At 42.0% G+C, this 21,728-nt stretch overlaps 2 protein-coding genes across 4 annotated transcripts in view; one reads left to right on the top strand and one right to left on the bottom strand.

Annotated features, from left to right (window-relative positions):
* The window catches only part of KIF4A (kinesin family member 4A), a 130,618-nt gene that overhangs the window by 64,136 nt on the left and 44,754 nt on the right, over positions 1-21,728 (top strand). For both annotated transcript variants that reach the window (XM_025372390.1, XM_025372391.1), the window contains exons 14-18: positions 3,689-3,745; positions 4,728-4,913; positions 17,593-17,696; positions 18,638-18,782; positions 19,529-19,639. In XM_025372390.1, the coding sequence (XP_025228175.1) occupies positions 3,689-3,745; positions 4,728-4,913; positions 17,593-17,696; positions 18,638-18,782; positions 19,529-19,639 (603 nt within the window). The remainder of the gene's footprint in view (positions 1-3,688; positions 3,746-4,727; positions 4,914-17,592; positions 17,697-18,637; positions 18,783-19,528; positions 19,640-21,728) is intronic.
* LOC112615599 (trafficking protein particle complex subunit 2-like protein) lies at positions 12,879-13,824 on the bottom strand. 2 transcript variants are annotated; one of them, XM_025372400.1, is made up of 2 exons: positions 13,616-13,824; positions 12,879-13,083 (listed from the first exon to the last, which is right to left on the bottom strand). In XM_025372400.1, exons 1-2 carry the CDS (start codon positions 13,768-13,770, stop codon positions 12,879-12,881), a joined length of 360 nt encoding a protein of 119 aa, XP_025228185.1. In that variant the 5' UTR covers positions 13,771-13,824. The 2 variants fall into 2 exon arrangements, with proteins under 2 accessions (XP_025228185.1, XP_025228184.1); XM_025372399.1 differs by having other exon boundaries at positions 12,879-13,203; positions 13,630-13,715.

Here is a 21,728-nt window from a genome sequence, read left to right as displayed (position 1 = left end):
TTCATGGCCATCACACTGATCTTAGAGGATTAATACCACCTCATTTCTGGGGCTTTGAGTCACATGGGAAAGATGAAGGAAACCCGTGGAACCAAACTAACAAAATAAAGCATCTTCAGTGAGAATCTGGCAATATGACTGGTGCCTGGTGTGCCTGTAGAGGGAGTTGCTAGTGGTGGCTGGCTCAGAGGAACTCTGCAGAATCACTGTGTCTGCCACTAAAATGTACTTGGCACACACAGTAGGAGGGTGCTAAAGATTGCCACAAACTGATGAAGTTCCTGCCTTCCATCCACTGTCACAGTTAGGCAGAGTAAGCCCTTTTATCCAGGAGTCCTGCTGGACTCCTGAATCAGAGTTCTCCACATCTATTGTTCGGAGACCCTCCCAGCTATATATTTTTTTTTTTGGAAATACACAACAATGTATCCTGTGGCTTTTATTAAGACTCACTACAGTGAAAGCAAAATGTTTCAAAAGTAAGTGCTTGTGCCCTTCATTCTGGATTAAAACTATTTTTAAGTGACTAGTGAACACCCCCTTTTCCATTATAAAGGCAACCATTGTTCCTAGATATTCTTCCTGGGGCCTTAAGCGCTAAACTGTACCATTTCTTCCTTTAAAATATAATTCAAGCAAACCTCCTTGTACAGTTACCTGTGAGGAAATTCAAGCAGTCCTTTCAGTTCCTACAAAATCAAATGATCTTTTTTGTTTATATCCCCTCCTCCAAGACCAGTTCCATAAAAAGCATTTTGCATGCCCAGTAATGGTACAGCCTACAAACACAAACTTCATCTTGGAGGACATTGCTGGTTAATGTAGCACAATGTACCCTGGCCTTGTTCCCCTGACCATCACCTTTTTGAAATCACAATTTTTACGAGGTTCTTGGTTATAGTCTTGGAATCAGGGGAAAGAGGGCTGTGAGACTGAAATAAATCTTATTGTCGTATATTTACATTTAGAATTATAGAGGCAGAATTCTGCCATGTTTATGCAGAACATGTCACCAGAGCCCTAAGCTTAAACCTTAGTATTGTAAAATTTCTCTGGGCCAAAAGCCAAAGATAAACCCACAGTAACAACATATCTTCTTCAAGGATTAGCCCATCTACTTTTGATCCTAACTCTCTGGAAGGTCCTAGAGAAAGTCTCCAAAGGCCAGTGTTATAGGCCCTAATAATCTAGGATAGGCCTCTTATTAGTCCTTATACTGAAAATTGAAACATGGGAGGGAGGAAAGGGTAACCCTTATAGATTTTTTAAATCCTTTTTAAGAATAATTTAGTATGTCCTGCACTTGGAGAGTCACCAGTACTATAAATCATTATGAGAAAGGATATGGGAATACTGAAGCTTCCTTTAAGTTCTCTTTGAGCCTCACTGGTTGGGAGTTTCTGGGCAGAGTAAGGGAAATGCTTTGTAAATAGCACTTATTAAGGATCTCTTCAGGCCAGGCACAGTGGCTTACACCTGTAATCCCAACTCTTTGGGAAACCGAGCAGGTGGATCCCTGGAGCCCAAGAGCTTGAGATCAGCCTAGGCAATACAGTGAGACCTTGTCCCTACAAAAAAATAAAATAAAATTAGACCATCCTTCATGACATAGTGAGACCCTGTCTACAAAAAAGTTTTAAAATGAGCTGGGTGTGGTGGTGTACACTTGTAGTCCCAGCTAGTTGGGAGGCTGAGGTGGGAGGATCATTTGAGCCCGGGAGGTGGAGGTTGCAGTGAGCTGAGATGGCACCACCGCACTCCAGCCTGGGTGACAGAGTGAGACTCTGTCTCAAAAAAGAGTGAGAGAAGAGGAGTCTCTTCACTCCTCACGTTAAAGGTACTAGAAGTTAAGTTTCAACAACTATGTAATGTTTCACAGGGGTGGTATAGAGACTCCATGTGCTAACCCTAAATTCTTAGCTGTTGAGCTAATAGCTCTTTCACCTGTGACCTCCTTAATTACATGACTTCCTGGAAATAATTCTCTTTTCCCGGGGCTTTGGAGAATCACTTACACAGAAGTGGTAATCCATGTCTTACAATACCAAATAAAGCCTAAATTCCAGTGGTGAGAACAGAGCTTGCTAATATGATAGCCTGTAAACAAATTAGTCCTATTGAGTAGTTTTAGGTTTCCCTTCTAGGTGGCAGTTGTTTGAATGCCCCAAAAAATAATTTGCCAAAGAATTAGCGCTTACCCTTTTCCTCCTAGTTACCTGGAGTAATACCATATGATCTGTTCTTTTTTAATCTTTTTTCTTTTTTTCTATTTTTAGATTTAGGGGGTACAAGTGCAGTTTTGTTACATAGATAAATTGGGTAGTACTGAAGACTGGGTTTTTACTGTAGCTGTCACCTGAATAGTGTACTTTGTACCCAATAAGTAATTTCTCATCCCTCACCAACCCCCAACCCTTTCACTCTTCCAAGTCTCCAGTGTCTGTTATTCCACTATGTCCATGTGTACACATTATTTAGTTCCCACTTATAAGTAAGGACATGCAGTATTTGACTTTCTGAGTTATTTCACTTAAGATAATGGCCTCTAGTTTCATTCACGTTGCTGCAAGAGACATGATTCCATTCTTCTTATGGTTGAGTAGTATTCCATGGTGTGACTACTACTATTCCAGTAGTAGTCCATGGTATATCAATGGATGATTGGATAAATAAAATGTGGTGTGTGTATACACTTAGATTGATTCCATATCTTTATGATCAGTTCTTATTTACATGAGGGACAGAGGCTGCAGTACCTTTATCTGACTTCATGAGCTTAGTTTTCTGGGAGTATCCATCTAAGGCATTTATTTCTTTCTGTTTTTGTTTGTTTGTTTGTTTTTTGTTTTTTCTTCATGATGGAGTCTTGCTCTGTCGCCCAGGCTGGAGTACAGTGGTGCAATCTTGGCTCATTGCAACCTCCGCCCCCCAGGTTTAAGCAATTCTCCTGCCTCAGCCTCCAGAGTAGCTGTGATTACAGGTGCTCACCACCACGCCCGGCTAATTTTTTTTGGTATTTGTAGTAGAGATGGGATTTCATCATGTTGGCCAGGCTGGTCTCAAACTCCTGACCTCGTGACCTGCCTGCCTTGACCTCCCAAAGCGCTGGGATTATAGGCATAAGCCACCGTGCTTGGCCAGGCAATTATTTCTTTATAGAGGAAGATCCTACTACCTTGACTGACTATAAAAATAAAAAATAACCATTCTATTTACTTTTCTGATGCATTGCCGTTATTCGATATGTCTGTTTGTAGAATGGTAAGCCCCCATAAGAACTGGCTAGACTTGTACATGTAGTAGAGGTATACTTAGTGGTAGATGCATAAAAAGAAAGGGTAGAGTCCATAAAATGGGTTAAACTTTGGCCTGTTGGAATGGCTAAATGTTTCACTCTGGCCCAACTGTCTCTGGCAGGGCTTCAGGAGAAGTGCAAGAAATATGTCAATTGCCACATGACCTTATTTTTTATAAAAACTACACAATTGTCCTTTATGAAGAAGAAAGACTCTTGAGAGATGGGAAATGGAAACATGTGGCTTTTGGGATTTCTGTGACTATAAAATGGGTTCAGTACCTTAAACGGTCTCTGTATACACTTGAAAAAAATTAACAATAACCAATATAAAATCCACTAGTAAGCTTTACTTCAGACTCTTTCCCTAAACCAAAACATTTGTTACTGCAGGATGAAACTGTTGCTTGCATGGCTGCAGCCATTGATACTGCGGTGGAACAAGAAGCTGTAAGTAATTGGTCCCTTTGTGTGGAACCAGGAGCTCTAACTGCTGTTTCCTATAATTTATCACTCAACTGAAAAAGAGAACCTGTGATTGTTACCATCCTCCGTAGAATGCCTGGGAAATCCAGAAATCTTTAGTGTAAATCTCAGCTTCATAAAACCCCTACCTTGCATAGGCTCTACCACTAATAGTATAACTGGTAATGGGGGCCAGGACTTCTCAAGGATGTAATGTTCCATATTTGCAACCCAGCTTACAGATTTCTTGTTAGAGGCTAGTATTCTGCATCAACCGTCCAGCAAGTTAAAAATGAGGAGAGGAAAAAATGAGGAAATTATGGCAAAGTCAAAAAAGCATTAGAGGAGAAATTGAAGAGAATTTTTTCTCAGCATAATTTTCTATGGATGAGATATTAGGGGCTAAAAGAACCAAGGAAAATAATTTGAGTGTTCAGATCACAAGGATAGATAAAATGTATTAGATGTTGACTAAAGGTTATAAAGACAAAATGAAAGGCTGGATGATGGATTGCTTGAGACAGGCTTTTATCCCTAAAATGAATCTATGTCAGTAGTTTTCACATTCTGAAAGAAGGAAAATACTAGATCAGGTACCAGAGGTCAGCTGTGTGAGAACAAATGAACCCTTTTCTCAATTTCCAGGACCTTCTCTCCTGTAAGGACCCCTTGGAATGAGGTAAAAGTAAGAAATGCCATCCAGATCAACAAAGGAAAGAGCAAAGAAACGTAGTTGGTACTAAAAGAGTCCATTAAAGTGTATAAGAAATAAGGTGCTTGAGAGAGCAGGGAACGAGGCTAGCTCAGTTTATTTCAGATACTTAAAACAAATGTATGCAGAGCCACCGTTGTAAAGGAACAGAAATACTGTTAATGGAGAAGTGCCTGTGAGACTTGATGAAATAGTGCCTAAGGAACTTCATTTGCTTGTTTCTCTTATAAATCGTTATCCTGATTTTTTTTCCAGCAAGTAGAAACCAGTCCAGAGACGAACAGGTCTTCTGACACTTTTACCACTCAGCATGCTCTCCGTCAAGCGCAGATGTCTAAGGAGCTGGTTGAGTTGAATAAAGCGCTTGCACTGAAAGAGGCCCTGGCTAGGAAGATGACTCAGAATGACAGCCAACTACAGCCCATTCAGTACCAATACCAGGTAAACTATTTCCTAGGGCAGTATTTGTTCATGTCTACAGTCTCTTAAACTGAATGGGAAGAAAACAACAAGCATACCATTTTTGATGATGAAAAGACAACAAAATGTATATAGTATAATGGGAGTTGTACTGTTGGTTTAAAAAGAGGATACATTCAGGACAGGGAGCCTGTAATTTTGTTCCATTTAATCTATCTAATGCCTTACCTTATGCCACAGGTATTTAATAAATAGTTTGATAACGTTATAATAAATGTGGTCCCTACTTACAGAAAAATTATATTCTAATAACTGTGCTTGGATTCTGAGAAAAATACATCTTTTGGTAAATAGTCTGGGTTATAGTATGAATTATGAAGAGACTAGTGGATGTCACATGACTTGACAAATGGCTAAACTTTTTTCTAATAGTAGTTCTAAGTGGCCTTTGCCAATTAATAATCAGGTCTTTACTTAAAGGCAAATCCTTGGCTTTCAGGTTACCCACAAGAAATGGCCCTTGCTCCAGACTTATTTTCCCTTGTAGACCAGTGTTTCTCATTGTTTGTGATTACAGACAAAGGGATATTAGGATGGGTGGTAGGGGGAAGAGTGGGTTGTTTTCCCATCCAGCTATATCCTACTACTCCCAAGGTATTATATGCTTATATTGAGGAATAGCTCTAGTACCCATGCTTTCTTTTCCCCCCATGGCAGCTGTTCATATGACATACTTTATTTCCAATCTATAACCATTAAAATCACTTTATAAGTTTACACTGTACAGTTGTTCTCACATCTGAAAAAAGACACAGGGGCAGGGAGAGCTTTTGGATTGGATTCTAGTTGTCCTAGCACCCGATCCATCCTGGGAAGGAGCCTTTTGAAGACAGAAGTGGGGAGGAGAGAACAGTGGACAAGAGAGGTGGACAGTTGGCCCAAGGATGCCCTTGGTCCCTTCCCTCCTGAGGGCCTTTTCCTTGGGGGGTCCCCCAGGGCCCACGACTGCAGGACCTTCACCAGGAAACCAGGCTGAATGGGAAGAAGGTTCACAGTATTGGGGGCTGGGAAAGGGGGCCAGAATGAGGAGGAAGGACAGCTTCTGGCTGTCTTCCCAGCTGCTGGGGGTTGGAGCTGTTTTTGTTTGTTTGTTTGTTTGTTTGTTTGTTTTTGGCACTGTCTACAAGGTCTTCCTGGGGTTGGGAGGAGGAGGAACGGGGGGTTTAGGATTCTTTCCTTGTGGAGTTAGGATTCTTTCCATTCGAAGGCGGGCCATCTGGCCTATGGTGAGGTTCCCAAGGGATAAACAGTCAGGGTCTTCTGCCTCCTGCCTCCCCAGGACTTCCACCCCCTGCCTGGCTGGCATCATCTAGACAACCTTTTGTAGAACCAAGACAAGTGAGAGAGGTGAGCAGAGCTGTAACCAAGCCAGGAGCAGGGAAAGAAAAAAAAATGTATGCTTTCTCCAGGCCCTCCAACTTATCTTCCTCTTCCAAGAGGAGAGACTATAGGGTTGGTTTTTGTTGGTGGTGGTTCCCAGTCTCAGGAGTCCAAATGAGGCTAGTGTTTTCCACCTGTTCTTGGTCTAGACAGCCCCAGTCCCTCCCCAGGCTACACTAATGACTGGCCTAGATCAGTAGTTGGCAGATTCTTATGCATGTCAGAATCATCTGGAAGGCTCCTTAAAACCCCAGCTTGCAGGTCCCCACTCCATAAGCTCTAATTCAGTGGGTCTTGGGTGGGGCCAATAATTTGCACTTCTGTCAAGTTCCCAGGTGATATTCCTGCTGCTGGAATGCAATACAAGAACCACTGGCCTAGAATGATGCCCACAGTCACATCCTCAGCCACCTGGTGCCTCCTGGGCAGTACTAAGGAGCCGGGCCACAGCTGGCAAAGCCCAGCCTTAGGGGTACTGACATCACCTGGGAAGCTGCTGGGAATGGTCTAGGGGTGAGCCCCCGGTGCAGAGAAGTAAACTAAGGCACAGCGTTCAGCGACAGAGCTAGGAGAGGAGCGGGATACCAGGGCCCAGTAGAGAATGGATGGGGCTGCAGGACCCTACAACAAATTCTCATGCTTTTTAAAAAATTACCAGCTCTCATACATTTTCAGAGTAAAAACAAAAAAAAAAGTGATTCTGCTAATTAATTTTCACCACTTTTTCCCCTAGGTTAGAGGTTGCTTCCAAAATAATAACTGAGTTGCCAATAGAGGTTTTTTTTCCCTTTTGTTATCATGGTCTTTTTTAACTTTTAAAAAACTTAGTTTTTTGTAATGCCAGCACTTTGGGAGGCTGCAGTGGGCAGATCACTTGAGCCCAGGAGTTTGAGACCAGCCTGGGCAACATGGCGAAACCGTGTCTCCACAAAAAATACAAAAATTAGCCGGGCCTGCTGATGTGAGCCTGTAGTCCCAGCTACTTGGGAGGCTGAGGTGGGAGGATCACCTGAGCACAGGGAGGTCCAGGCAGCAGTGAGCTGAGATCACACCACTGCAATCCAGCCTGAGTGACAGAGTGAGACCATCTCAAACAAAAAAAAACTGTGGCTGGGCATGGTGCTCACGCCTGTAATCCTAGCACTTTGGGAGGCCAAGGCAGGCAGATCACCTGAGGTCAAGAGTTCAAGATCAGCCTGGCCAACATGGTGAAACCCTGTCTCTACTAAAAATACAAAAATTAGCTTCATGCCTTTAATCCCAGCTACTCGGGAGGCTGAGGCAGGAGAATCGCTTGAACCCAGGAGGTGGAGGTTGCAGTGAGCCGAGATTGCACCACTGCACTCTAGCCTGGGTGACAGAGTGAGACCCTGTCTCAAACAAACAAACAAACAAAAAAACTTAATTTTTTTCTATGTCAGATACATATATATCATTTTTTAAAGTCAAATACTATAATACTTAGAAAACTCAAAATAGTTCTCTATTCCTATTCTGACATTTACCTCCATATTTCTAGATAAGAATTGGCAGTATGATTATGTTACATTTTTTAGATAACTATCTATTGACCTCCCACAGTGGAAGACAAGAATGTAGCTCTCTTATCCCACCACCTGCGCACACTGCCTCACTTTCTTCATTCAAAATGGTTATATCACCCTTTCTGTTTAAATGAATATTTAGTGTTTAAATTATTCTGATTATGTAAATATGTTTAAAATTGAGCCATATAGTATGATTGCATTTCCTTTCTTGTATAGCTCTTTGTATTTTCTAGAGATAACATTTTTTTCCATTTACTTAGTTTTCTATATACCTGTCAATAATTTTATCTCCAAACTTCTTGACAAAACTATAAAACTCATCCCAGCACTTTGGGATGCCGAGGCGAGCGGATCACGAGGTCAGGAGATAGAGACTATCCTGGCTAACACGGTGAAACCCCGTCTCTACTAAAAATACAAAAAATTAGCTGGGTGTGGTGGCAGGCACCTGTAGTCCCAGCTACTCGGAAGGCTGAGGCAGGAGAATGGCATGAACCCGGGAGGCGGAGCTTGCAGTGAGCCGAGATAGCGCCACTGCACTCCAGCCTGGGCGACAGAGCAAGACTGTGTCTCAAAAAAAAAAAAAAGAAGAAGAAAAGAAAAAAAACTATAAACCTCTTCATTGTGGTCAGACATACCAGGTAATTTATCCATTTCTTTTTTGAAAACAACCCTTCTGGAGTCTTCTCTCCTGGTTTGCTTTCTCTAGGGCTGTTGTCCAGCCACCAGCTTGGTACCATCATCCTGGGGATTTGCTTCATTTCTTTCTCATCTCTGTGTTGACATGGATTTCATGTCTTCCTCCTCTTTAGTATACCCCTTTGCTTTGGTGGAATAAAACCCCAATAGCTTTCTGAGAATGCATACATGAAAGGGAAATACTTTAAAGCTTTGCATGTCTGAAAATTGCTTTTTCAAAATTCTTATACTTGTTAGTTTGGCTGGGTTTACAATTCTATAGAAATGTTTTCTTCATTATTTTGAAGGCCTTGCTCCATTGTCTTCTATTTCCAGTATTGCTGTTGAGAAGTCTATTATAATTTTGGATTATTTGTAATAGACCTATATATTTTTTTACTTTGGAAACTTTCAGGATCTTTTCATTGTCCCCAAGTGTTACTTAATTTCACAATGATGGGCCTTGGTATCGTTTCCTGTTTTTTGTTTGTTTGTTTTTGTTGTTTTTATAGAGACAGGGTCTTGCTCTGTTGCCCAGGCTGGAGTGCAGTGGTGCCATCACAGCTCACCGCAGCCTCAACTTCCTGGGCTCAGGTGGTCCTCCTGCCTCAGCCTCCCAAGTTGCTGGGACTACAGGCATGTGCCACCATGCCTGGCTAATTTTTTATTTTTTGTAGAGATGAAGTCTCACTATGTTGCTGAGGCTGGTCTCAAACTCCTGGTCTTTAGTGATCCTCCCAGCCTCCTAATCCTAAAGTGCTAGGATTACAGACATGTACCACCACACCCAGCCTTCTTTTCTCATTTATTGTACTTGGTGCTTGACTAGTCCTTTCAATCTAGAAATGTGTACTCCTTTCTGGGCAGTTTTTTTCCTATCATTTCTTTGATAATGCTATCTCTACATTTTCTCTGTTTTCTCTTTCTTGCACTTCTCTTAGATATTGGATCTCTTAGATTTAGTTTCTACTTTTCTGATCTCTTTCTTCCTATTTTCTATTTCTTTGTCTTTTTATTCCACTCTGGGAGATTTCCCTTCATTCTTAGTGAATTATTTCATTTGGTTATTAATTTCCAAGGTCTCCTTTTGATCCTGTAATTGTTCCTTGTTATAGCCTTTTATTCTTTTTGTGTGGATTCACAGCCCATCTCTAAGAATAGGAATTAAATTTTATCAAGGTTTTCTTCTTCTTCCTGCTTTGCCTTTGTTTCCTCCAGATTTCCTTTCTCTAATATGTTTGTTTTGGTCTGTCTTTCAGGTAAGACACTTTCCTCAAATTTCTAGTGAGCCATGGCTATCCATTCATATTTAAGAGGGAGGCACTAAAAGCCAATAGCAAGTTGTATGTGCATGGATTTCTCTTAGGCTAATCAATTTCCAATAAAGAACTCTTTTATTCTTTTGCCTAGAGTTGTGTGGGCCTAGTGGTGGTATGCCATCATTCTAGTAACCCAAAGAAAATAAGGGAGTTGAAGTCTCTCCAGTCATAGACAGACTTTTATTTAATCCCTGTCAGCAGTATGGTACTGCATCCCTGCTATTAGCTGTGTCCAACCTGTTAGGTTCGGCCTCTCTAGAAAGGAAGCCTCTGTTCCACTCTGTGCCTCCGTGGTACGTATTGGCTTGCTTCTTCTTGATATTTGTCCTGTAGGAGTTATATTTTGGCTTTTTCCACTCTGGACGTCAGTTACTTCTTATCCAGCTGTTTTCTTCTTCCAAAAGTTTGTTGATATCTCTCAACTGCTCTCCTCATCTCTCTTCATTCTTGTTGATTTATACCTCCTTTTTTGTTCATTTTCATGGGATTTCAGGAGGGAGTAAGTTAAATATGTAGCTCAATTGTCCATATTAACAGGACATACGGCCGGGCGCGGTGGCTCAAGCCTGTAATCCCAGCACTTTGGGAGGCCGAGACGGGCGGATCACGAGGTCAGGAGATCGAGACCATCCTGGCTAACACGGTGAAACCCCGTCTCTACTAAGAAATACAAAAAAAAAACTAGCCGGGCGAAGTGGCGGGCGCCTGTAGTCCCAGCTACTCGGGAGGCTGAGGCAGGAGAATGGCGTGAACCCGGGAGGCGGAGCTTGCAGTGAGCTGAGATCCAGCCACTGCACTCCAGTCTGGGCGACAAAGCGAGACTCCGTCTCAAAAAAAAAAAAAAAAAAAAAAAAAAAAAAAAAAAAAAAAAAAAAAAACAGGACATACAATGCAGCCTCTTTAAGGTCAAATGTATTTTGGCTTTTCCAGGATAAACAAAGGATTACTGGTAAGGCTGAGAAGTGATTCCTCCTTTCTTGTACTCTTGCCTGGAAACATGGGATATGTGTTCCCCCATTGTATTTCTTTCTTTTTTTTTTTTTTCTTTTTCTTTAACCAGAGAGGGGTATATTTATTTTCTCACATTTAAAAAAAAAAAAAAAAAAGCTGAACATAAGTAGTCTGGGGCACGTACAGCAGCAAAGGCCCAAGATCCTTCCTGCTTTCTGCTTCCTTGGCCTTAGGGTGTGAATCTTGTCCTCATGCTCTCAAGACAGCTGGCTGAGCATCAGCCATCATATCCACATTCCGGGCAGGAAGAAGGCAAAGGTGAAGGGTATTGCACATTGTCAGCTGAGCTCCCTTTACAGGGTCTTTCCTGCAAGTCTCTCCCGACACCATCCACTTGCATGCTACAACTGCCCACCCTGGGCTGTGAGGGAGGGTAGGACATGGCTTTTGTCTGCCCGCTTATCAGGATTGGGCAGAAGCACTGGGATTCTGTTAGTAGGGAGGAAGGATAATAGATGCTGGGTTAACAATTTGCAGTCCCCACCACAGCCAGGACTTAGGCAGGGGTGATCCCCACTAAAAGCCAAAGGTTTCATGCCTAGCTGCAGGGGAGAGGTGCTTGGGCTGGGGTCCTGCCTTGTCTTAACAAATATGAGGCTCTTGTTAAATATTTAACCCTGTGAGGGTGGCTTGTGGCCCACGTGCACCCTAATCAGCTGCCTGGCATGCCTCAGCCCACTTCAGGGCTTCCAGTTCACCCTGGGGCGGGGGGAGGCCTGGGGCGTGCTGTTTTCACACACACACTCCTAGTTGATTTCTTTTTCTTCTATAATTTATAAAATTAACACTGCACTTATTGGAAGACATGAAAATCCAAAGATGTGTAGAGAAAAAGTTCACCTCCCTGTGCCCCGCCCCTGACTAACCCATGTTAACAGCCTGACCTGCTCCCAGGGGATTCTGGGATCCTGGAAGGTCCTTGAGAAACTCTGTAGTCCTAGACCAGTGCTGGGGGTGGTGGGAGGATGGGCTGGGGAGGGAAGGGGGCTCCTCAGCAGGCTGAGCCTTGGTTGCTCAACCCCGCTGACACTGACTACACATGGAGTGAGGAGTGTGCCGAGGGCTCAGCCGCGTGGGTGGTCCTTGTGGCCTCTGCCACTGCCCTGGGCAGTCGTCACTCAGCCACGTCAACAAGCGACACTGGGGAGGCAGGCCTGGGCCACCTGAACTGTCACCTTGTCCTGGTTGACACCTCAGGCCCGGTCGTTATCTGGACTTTGGCTGCAGGGCTTCTGGGCAGAAAGAGCAGATCCAATTGGTTCGTCCTAGCCATGTGCTCCCAGAGCAGCCTGCCCAGGGATCTGGAGAGCAGCAGCCGGATCCTAACCTACTTTGCACCAACAGGCAGGAAAGGGCACCTTGAGTCTGCCACTCCAGGGTTTCAGAAGCAGGCTGCCCTGAGGCCTTCCAAATTTCACAAGGGCTCCTTCTAAGGCCTGGGCTGTGTCCAGATGTTGGACCACATGCAAAGAATGGAGCCCAAGTCCAGAAAGAGGAGGGCCCTCCCCCATGGGAATGCGCACGTGGGAAGGGCGCATTTGCCCCTAGATCCTAGGCTGGATCTGGGCTCAGGAGGCTAACCCCTATGGACCAGCCCACCCATTCAGCCAATGGGCAGCCACAGCAAGGGCAGAGGGAACAGCAGAGGCAGCCCATGTGGTCACAGGTCCCATGGGCTCCAGAGCTCTCAGCTCCAGGCACCCCTGCCTCCCCTGCTTCGAGCCTATTGGGGGCACACTTCCTGCTGTGTCTGGTCACTAACCTCTGCCCACACCACTAAAGATCCGTAGCTAAACTCTCCTTAGTTGAATCCTCTGCTAACACAAAAGGAAAAAGCCAAATCTCATCTCACAAGACTTTTATTTGAGGTGCACCATACATGGAGCCTTGCCCCAAATGCCATGGTCATCACATTCAGGAAGAAGCAGACATCCCCACAACAGTCACAAGCTGAAGCTTCTGTTTGCAATGTCTGGTGGCAGAGTTCTCACTCAGCAGACCTGTATCATCATAGACATCACCATGTTATCAGTCCCTGGCCTGGATATTGTCCTCGGGTTACAGAAGGGGTTGCACATCACATCTATGTAGGAGTTGTGCAGCTTCCAGAACATCCTGTGGATTTCATTGTCTCGAAGAGCTGTGTTGGAGGGATTCACCACCATGACAAACTTCACCTTGGAGATGGTAGTGTAGCTCTGTCTGCATAGCTGGTTAGGGAATGCACTTGTAACACAAGGACTGCTGGGAAAGCAGGTGAAGAACCTGCCAGCTGAGGGCCCTCTGTGTGCCCTCACTTTGGAGAAGTCTGGCAACCTTGAATCACAGGCAGTGCCCAGGCTGGGCTGGTCCTGCTGTGACCACACTGGGTGCATGCCTAGATACTTCGTTGGGGCAACTGGTGTTTACTGGAGAAGCAAAGGGCAGGCAGCTAAGCCTTACCCAATTCAGGCTCCAGGAACCGAGCCACTCAGACTCTGAGTTTCTATGTGCACCTGGGATGCCTCACCCTCTTTATGAATCAATGCCTGGTCCAGAAAGTTAACTGCAAAACCAGAGACTTCATGAATAAGGCGGACCTCCTCTGTAGAGGCCATATTGTTTTGTAAAATAGTGGCTACTGGCACATGTCATCATGGACAAGCTACATTACTACTCTTGGAACGTCTTTGAACTCCATGATCTCAAGTGATTTGTCCAAAGGGACTGGTCGAGAGTTTCTAGTGACTTATGAGGCAAGACCTTGTAGTCCTCTGTGGGGTAGAGCAGGCCCAGATAGAGCTCCCTCTGGTTGACCAGGGCCTTCCCCATTGAAGAGATCTTCTCATCCACCATGTCCAGAGATGTGTGCACCATGTACTGGAACCTCAGCTCGTTCTCCATGGGGGTGCTGCGGATGTAGAGAGGGTAATTCTCCTTGGTGATCACCGGGATGCATATCGCCGTCTTGGGAGGACCAGCACTGGGTGCCCCGCCCATTGTATTTCTAACTCTACAAAGGGGTGCTAGTAAGGAGCTATAGCTATAGTAAGATATCTCGTCCTTTTCCCCATGGCATCAAATATGCTTGATTAAGTTAAGAAGAAATAAATTTTTTTTTAGACGGAGTCTTGCTCTGTCACCCAGGCTGGTGTGTAGTGGTGCAATCTCTGTGCACTGCGACCTCCACCTCTTGAGTTCAAGCGATTCTCCTGCCTCAGCCTCCCGAGTAGCTGGGATTACAGGTCTGCGCCACCACGCCTGGCTAATTTTTGTATTTTTAGTAGAGACAGGGTTTCACCATGTTGGCCAGGCTGGTCTCAAACTCCTGACCTCAGGTTATCTGCCTGCCTTGGCCTCCCAAAGTGCTGGCATTACAGGTGAGAGCCACTGCACAAGGCCTGAAATAAATTCTTAATGTAATCAATACCTTTTACTCACATGTGAATCACCCTTTTTTTTCTCTAAGAAATAAAAGCAGTTTTTAATTCAATTATTTATTTATTTATTTAGAGACAAAGTCTCACTCTCTCGCCCAGGCTGGAGTGCAGTGGCGTGATCATAGCACACTGCAGCCTTGACTTCCTGAGCTCAAGTGATCCTCCCACCTCAGCCTCCTGAGTTGCATGGTATTTTTCCTGTCACTTGTAAAGAATTGCCAGAGAAAAATAGGGGGAGGCATAGGGTCTGATTAATGAAGATTACCATGAGTTGTAGTAAACCAGGACTTAAATTTTTGAATAATTCCCCCTTGTGGAGTTGGTAAGACAATTAGGGACTAAATGTGGTATATATAATGAATAGAAACTATTTTTCACCTATCAGATTGGTAATAGTTTTTAAGTGTAGCAATATCAAATGTTGACAAGGGTGCAAGCAAAGTACTCTCGTGCTTAGCTGGCAAGAGTGGAATAGCCCCTTTGGATGACAATTTGGCAGGTCTATAAAAATTGAAAATGTATACCCTCATGACTGTGTAATTCCCACTTCTCTCTACCCTAGTAAAACCTTGCACATGTGCACAGAAGGCATGTACCAGAATATTTCATTATGGCAAAAAAACAAGGCAGATCTATATATGCTGATATAAATAAATCTCCATGACTAATTAAGTAAAAAAAGGCAAGTTACAGAATAACATATATATATAAAAGTCTATGTTTAACACATTTTAATTGGTATAAACACACACGTGTGTGTGTATATATACTATATATTTACTTACATCAATTACATATTCTAGTAATAGATATTATGTGATATGTAATATATAATACATTTATTTAATATATAATCATGCACCAAATAATGACATTTCAGTCAATGACAGACTATGGATACAATGATGGTCCCATAAGATTATAATACTGTATTTTTAACTGTACCATTTTTATGTTTAGATACAAAATACTTACCATTATGTTATAATCACCCACAGTATTCAGTACAGTCGCATGATATACAGTTTTATAACCTAGGAGCAATAGGCTATACCATATAGCCTGGGTCTATAGTAGGCTATACTATATAGATTTGTATAAGTGTACACTATCATGTTCACACGATGATGAAATTGCTTAACAATGTATTTCTTAGGATGTGTTCCTGTTATTAAGTGACATATGACTGTGTATGTAAATGTCTAGATATGTAATATTTGAATATGTAAATGTCTAGAAAAAATGGAAGATATGCATCAAGCTGGTAACAGTGCTTGCTTCTAGAGGGGGACTGGAATTTTGGCAGGGGTGAGGCAGTCAAGGGAACTTGACCTTTATATGTATTATCTATTTTTTTATATAAATATATTTATATGTTACTTCTATAAGTAAAAATATAGAATATATTTTCTATGTTGTAAGTATAGATGAATATAGAATATATTTATCATATAAAGAATATATGAATATACACATACATACATACACGCCCATGTTGTTAGTGATTTTAAATATGCAGGGTAGGCTACGTGGTGGCTCACGCCTGTAATGCCAATACTTTGGGAGGCCGAGGTGGGTGGATCACTTAAGTTCAGGAGTTTGAGACCAGGCTGGCCAACATGGTGAAACCCTGTCTCTACTAAAAATACAAAAATTATCCAGGTGTGGTGGTGGGTGCCTGTAATCTCAGCTACTTGGGAGACTGGGGCACAAGAATCTTTTGAACCTGGGAGACAGAGGTTGCGGTAAGCCAAGGTCACACCACTGCACTCCAGCCTAGGCGACAGAGCAAGACTCTGTCTCAAAAAAAAAAAAAAAAAAGCAAGGTAACTATAAAGTTTGATTTTCAGTGGTTATACTGAAGTGACTGAGTACATTGCTTGGAAAACAGCTCTAGCCTATTTAGAAAGCATTTAGAAAGCTTCTCTGATATAACCCCACCTAATCTGCCTCTGCTTCTTTTTGTCAGTCTAATACTGGTCTAGGTTCTGCATATAATCTTCTTCACTGCCAACTACTCATCCAGTCAGTTTTCTCCAATCTTTTTTGGTTATGAGAATAGGATGGAATTTGGATTTTCCACTGTCAAACTTCAGTTTCTAGACTTCTTTTTCTAAATGCGTGCAGAACTGCAGTTGTTATTGAATAGATAAGATTGAATAGATAAGTTTGAAAGTTCTGAATATAAGAATATTTGTGCAGCTCTTTACAGTTTACAAAGTGTCTACCTTTTTATCTTATTTGATCTTCCCAACAACCCTGTGAGGTAGGTGTTATTATTAATTACTGACATAGATAGGGAAACCTTTGGGAGTCCCTAAGAGCTCACCTAGATCGAATGATTCACTAGGAGGACTCACAGGAGTCAGTATATAGTCATACTCACAGTTAAGATTTATGGGGCTGGGTGCTGTGGCTCATGCCTATAATCCTAGCACTTTAAGGAGGCCAAGGTGGGAGGATCGCTTGAGCCCAGGAGTTCAAGACCAGCCTGGGCAACATGGCGAAAACCCATCACTACAAAAAAATACAAAAATTAGCCAAGTTGGTGGCACACTCCTGTAGTCCTCGCTACTCAGGAGGCTAAGGTGGGAGGATCACTTGAGCCCAGGAGATAAAGGCTGCAGTGAACCATGATCATGCCTCTGTACTCCAGCCTAGGTGAGAGTGAGACTCTGTCTCAAAAGAAAGAAGAGAGAGAGAGACAGAGAAGGATGGGGAGAAGGGGGAGGGAGGGAAAGGAAAGGAAGAAGGGAAGGAGGGAAAAGAAAAGAAAAAAAGAAAGAAAATAAGCAAATGAAGGGCCAGATGTGGTGGCTCACACCTGTAATCCTAGCACTTTTGGAGGCAGAGGCAGGAGGATCACTTGAGCTCAGGAGTTCAAGACCAATCTGGGCTATATATATATATGTACACACACACACACACACTATATATATATATATATGATATAGTATATATACACACACATATACATTCACGCGCACATACACACACACACGTATATAAACTCTTTTCTGAACAGAAACCAAAACTAAAAGATGAAGTGACTTTCCTTAAAGATACTTATTAAGTGTGGCAGTCAAGATTAAAACCCAGACCCTCAGATTCCAAACATTTCCTACTACGTAATTTTAATCTCCATCAAATCAAGAATAAATGTTTTCAGCGTGCAATCGAAGTGGTAAAATTTAATGCATAGTTCCTTGAGACATGGAATGCTGAAGTGGTTTTTCTTCCTGTGCCATGTAATGTCTTCTTTCTCTTTTACCTATAACCTTTCTAGGATAACATAAAAGAGCTAGAATTAGAAGTCATCAATCTGCAAAAGGAAAAGGAAGAATTGGTTCTTGAACTTCAGACAGCAAAGAAAGATGTCAACCAAGCCAAGTAAGATTAAAGTTAATAAATGTTATTTCAAGTCCCTACTATGTGTGAGGAGCTTTGCAAGAAATAGAGAAGTAGAAGTCCCATTTACTGCCCCTAAAGATTTAAACGTAGTTATGAAGAGGAAACCTAAACACAAAAGTGGTTAAATAATTGCAATTTTAAATAGCGTCTCAAGTTGACAGTAAAAGAATGTCATAACACAGCACATGATTAGTAGCCAAATAAATTTCTTAGGCAGTAATTGTGTTAAGAGTTCAGAGGCGAGAAATATCAATTCAGGCTACCATGATCAAGGAAGGCTTTGTAAAAAGCGCTTGAGCTGGCTTTTGAAAGATTATCACGCTTACTAGATAACAGCAGTTTCTTTGTCCCTGCGCTAATGGTAAATTAGCTTGTGAATGGAATTAATGTCCAGGCTAGTGATTAAAAAAATCAATCTAGCCATCTCTTACCAGTTAAGAATAAAACCAAAGCAGATAACTATAACATTCTACTCTCCTTCAGACCTCTGCTGTATGGGCTATGCTACCTTCTTTTTACTCAGTGACTCCATTTTATCTCTCGGTTGAGTCTAAAGCTCATGTTTGTAAAAGTTATGCTGAATGTTTACTTTCTATCTCAGACTTCTATAATAGTCATCAGAATTCTTCATAGCTAAAGTGAAGTAAAATGCCTTCAAAGAACCATTCTGATGCAAAAGGGGCGGCGTATATTGAGGCAGTTGCATTGCTGTGTACTAAAAGTTGTCTTACTCTTTGTATTAAGCTCCTATTATTGAGACAGGTTTGGTTGTTTGGGTGGTATTCTTTTTTCAAGATGGCTATGTGACTAGTCACCTATTTTGTATATGTCAGGATTGTAACTCTGGGAGTCTAGTATTATGTCTTTTGAAGTCAGGCTTTGCTGCTGGTAGTCCTCACTTCTACAGCATCTGTGTTTAGGTTGAGTGAGCGCCGCCGCAAACGTCTCCAGGAGCTGGAGGGTCAAATCGCTGAACTGAAGAAGAAACTGAATGAGCAGTCCAAACTTCTGAAACTAAAGGAATCCACAGAGCGTACTGTCTCCAAACTGAACCAGGAGATACGGGTAATAAATTCTCATCCTTGCATTTACTCCCATTGGAATTTACAAACATAGGTATTCCATTTAGAAATACACCAGAGGTGTTTTCAGGTGAGAAAATAGCAGGCAGGGCAATCATTTCAAGTGTGTGAATTTCCACAAATGCCACTTTTGCAGAACATTGTGCTAGTGGTCATCTAGGATCTGCTCAATATAACCTTGCTTTGACATTCAAAATTTAGCGTTAGAGTCTCTGAAACCAAAGAACAAAGACATCTCCATGCTTAGTGGTTATATCCTGATCACCTTCCATGATCACGCAGCATAATTTCCTGAAGTAGTAACAAGGTGACAGACACCTAGAGAAAATTCTCAGTTATTGAATATTCAACTTGTGGCACCAACAAAGTGGTGGTTACAGGCTACTTGTACTGAAACCTTTAGAATACAGTGGTTGCTAGGTAGATTTGTCCTGGAGGCTTAGATGTTTCCTTGAAATTTCATTTGTATACCGTGAATTTAGGGCTGGATTTAGCTTGTAGGTACATTTTTCTTTACTGTCTTCTCGGTGTTCACTTGTGTAGTCTATACTTGGAAACCCTGTGCAAGCATAGCAAGGGTATTGTAAGCCTAATCAGAAAATCTGTTGGGGACCACTTTCCCAGCCTAGTTCTGGCTTTTCTCTCTTCTTAATGGTAACTCTATCCATCCGCACCAGCCTAGAATAAAGTGCAGATGACTAATACTTGTACTGGTTTTTGTTTTTATAGATGATGAAAAACCAGCGGGTACAGTTAATGCGTCAAATGAAAGAAGATGCTGAGAAGTTTAGACAGTGGAAGCAGAAAAAAGACAAAGAAGTAATACAGTTAAAAGAACGAGTAAGTAACTAAAACTTCTTGAAGGCCTAGCTAATAAATGCTTCTCTGAGCTGACTAACAATTTTGATGCTTCTCTTCAAATACCTCATGTCTCCAAAAGTGTGACATTTTCATGAATTTAACAACTTTGTATTAAATGTCTATTATGTTCAAAGTACTATCTACTAGGCACTGTGAGAAATAGAAAAATTAGTAGTATATAAACTCTGCCCTTGAAGAATGTCTTATCTAAAGGAGACGGTAAGACATAAGCATGGATTTCTCAAATACAAGGAAGAAAGAGATTTGGGCTATAAGAATAAAATACCAAAGTAACTAAGAGAAAGGAAAGCAAATTTGCAGTTGGAGTGAAAAGATGATGGCTGAATAGGCCCTGAATAATAGGAAGGGTTTTGATAGAGATAAGTACAAGCATTCCAGATAGATAGATCAAAGAAATAGAGATGACAACTTTGTAGGCATAGTCAAGGAATGGCAAGTGGTCCAACTGGGGTGAAGTATAGTAGTGGACCATTCCATTGGAAAGGCAAGTTGAAGCTGGATTATTAAAGATCCAAGAAGTTTGAACTCATTTTGTTAGTAGCATAAAGATTTTTAAGGGTTTTTAGAAAGTGTTATCAACATAGTACTGCTTTAGAAAGATATATCTGGGAATAATGTATAGAGCAAACTGTAATATTGAGAAACAGAGGCCAGAACACAAGAAGATATTGTATAATCCAGAAGAATTATAAGGGCCTGAATATACATCTGACAACAGAGCCCCCAGAATATATGAAGCAAACACTGACAGAAATGGAGAGAGAAATAGACAAATCAACAGTAATAAATATTTGGAGACTTCAATCCATCTCTTTATTTTCTTTCTTTTTTAGAGATGGGGTCTTGTTCTGTTGCCCAGGCTGGAGTGCAGTGGTGCAATCATAGCTCACTGGAGCCTCAAATTCCTGGTCTCAAGCAATCCTCCCACCTCAGCCTTCTGAGTAGCTAGACCTACAGCTGTATACCACCACACCTGGCAACTTTTTTATTTTTTGTAGAGATGGAATCTCACTATGTTGCCCAGACTGGTCTCAAACTCCTGGGCTCAAGAAGTCCTCTCACCTCAGCCTCCTAAAGTGCTGGTATTACAGGCATGAGCCGCTGAACCCAGCCCCTACTTTAATAATGGATAGAACAATAGGCACAAGATCAGTAAGGATATCGAAGACTTCAACAATATAATACCTAGCATTTTCATATCTATATTCATGAGATATTGGTCTATAGTTTATGTAATATGCTAGATTATACACTATACCTAACAGACATCTATAGACTACGCCAACCAACAACAGCAGGATATGGTCTTCCTAGGTGCACATGAAACATTCTGCAGGATAGACCATATGCTTTTATCCCTCAATAAATTTAAAAGTATTGAAACAGGCCAGGCATCGTGGCTCACGCCTGTAATCCCAACACTTTGGGAGGCCAAGGTGGGCAGATCACCTGATGTCAGAGTTTGAGACCAGTCTGGCCAACATGGTGAAATCCCGTGTCTACTAAAAATACAAAAATTAGCCGGGCATGGTGGCATGTCTGTGATCTCCTGTATTCAGGAGGCTGAGGCAGGAGAATCGCTTGAACTTGGGAGATGGAGGTTGCGATGAGCTGAGATCGTGCCACTGCACTCCAGCCTGGGCAACAGAGCAAGACTGTCTCAAAAAAAAAGTATTGAAAATAATACAAAATCTGTTCTCTAACCACAATGGAATAAAATTAAAAATCAGTAACAAAAATAAATTTGGGAAATTCACAAATATGAAGAAATTAACATAATCCTAAATAAATAATGGGTCAAAAAGGAAGTCATAGGGAAATTAAAAAATACTTTGAGATTAATAAAAACAAAGATACAACATACCAAAACTTATGGGATACAGCTAAAACAGTGTTTGGAGGGAATTTTATAGTTGTAAATGTCTATATTAAAAAACACGAAAGGCTCCTGTAGTCCCAGCTACTTGGGAGGCTGAGGTGGAAGGATCACTTGAGCCCAGGAGTTCAAGACCAGCCTGGGCAAAATTGTGAGACTGCATCTCAGTTT

This window comes from Theropithecus gelada, chromosome X (genome assembly GCF_003255815.1).
Source record: "Theropithecus gelada isolate Dixy chromosome X, Tgel_1.0, whole genome shotgun sequence".
NCBI lineage: Eukaryota > Metazoa > Chordata > Mammalia > Primates > Cercopithecidae > Theropithecus > Theropithecus gelada.
The sequence above is the reverse complement of the archived record's forward strand: the minus strand, read 5'-3'. Positions and strand labels throughout refer to the sequence as shown.

Bases quoted from the DNA above. Each gene is read 5' to 3' on its own strand.
- LOC112615599 (XM_025372399.1), bottom strand. From the start codon at position 13,715: ATGAGAAGATCTCTTCAATGGGGAAGGCCCTGGTCAACCAGAGGGAGC. The intron at 13,204-13,629 runs GTCTTGCCTCAT...CTGTGATTCAAG, and splicing joins ACCCCACAGAGGACTACAAG to GTTGCCAGACTTCTCCAAAG.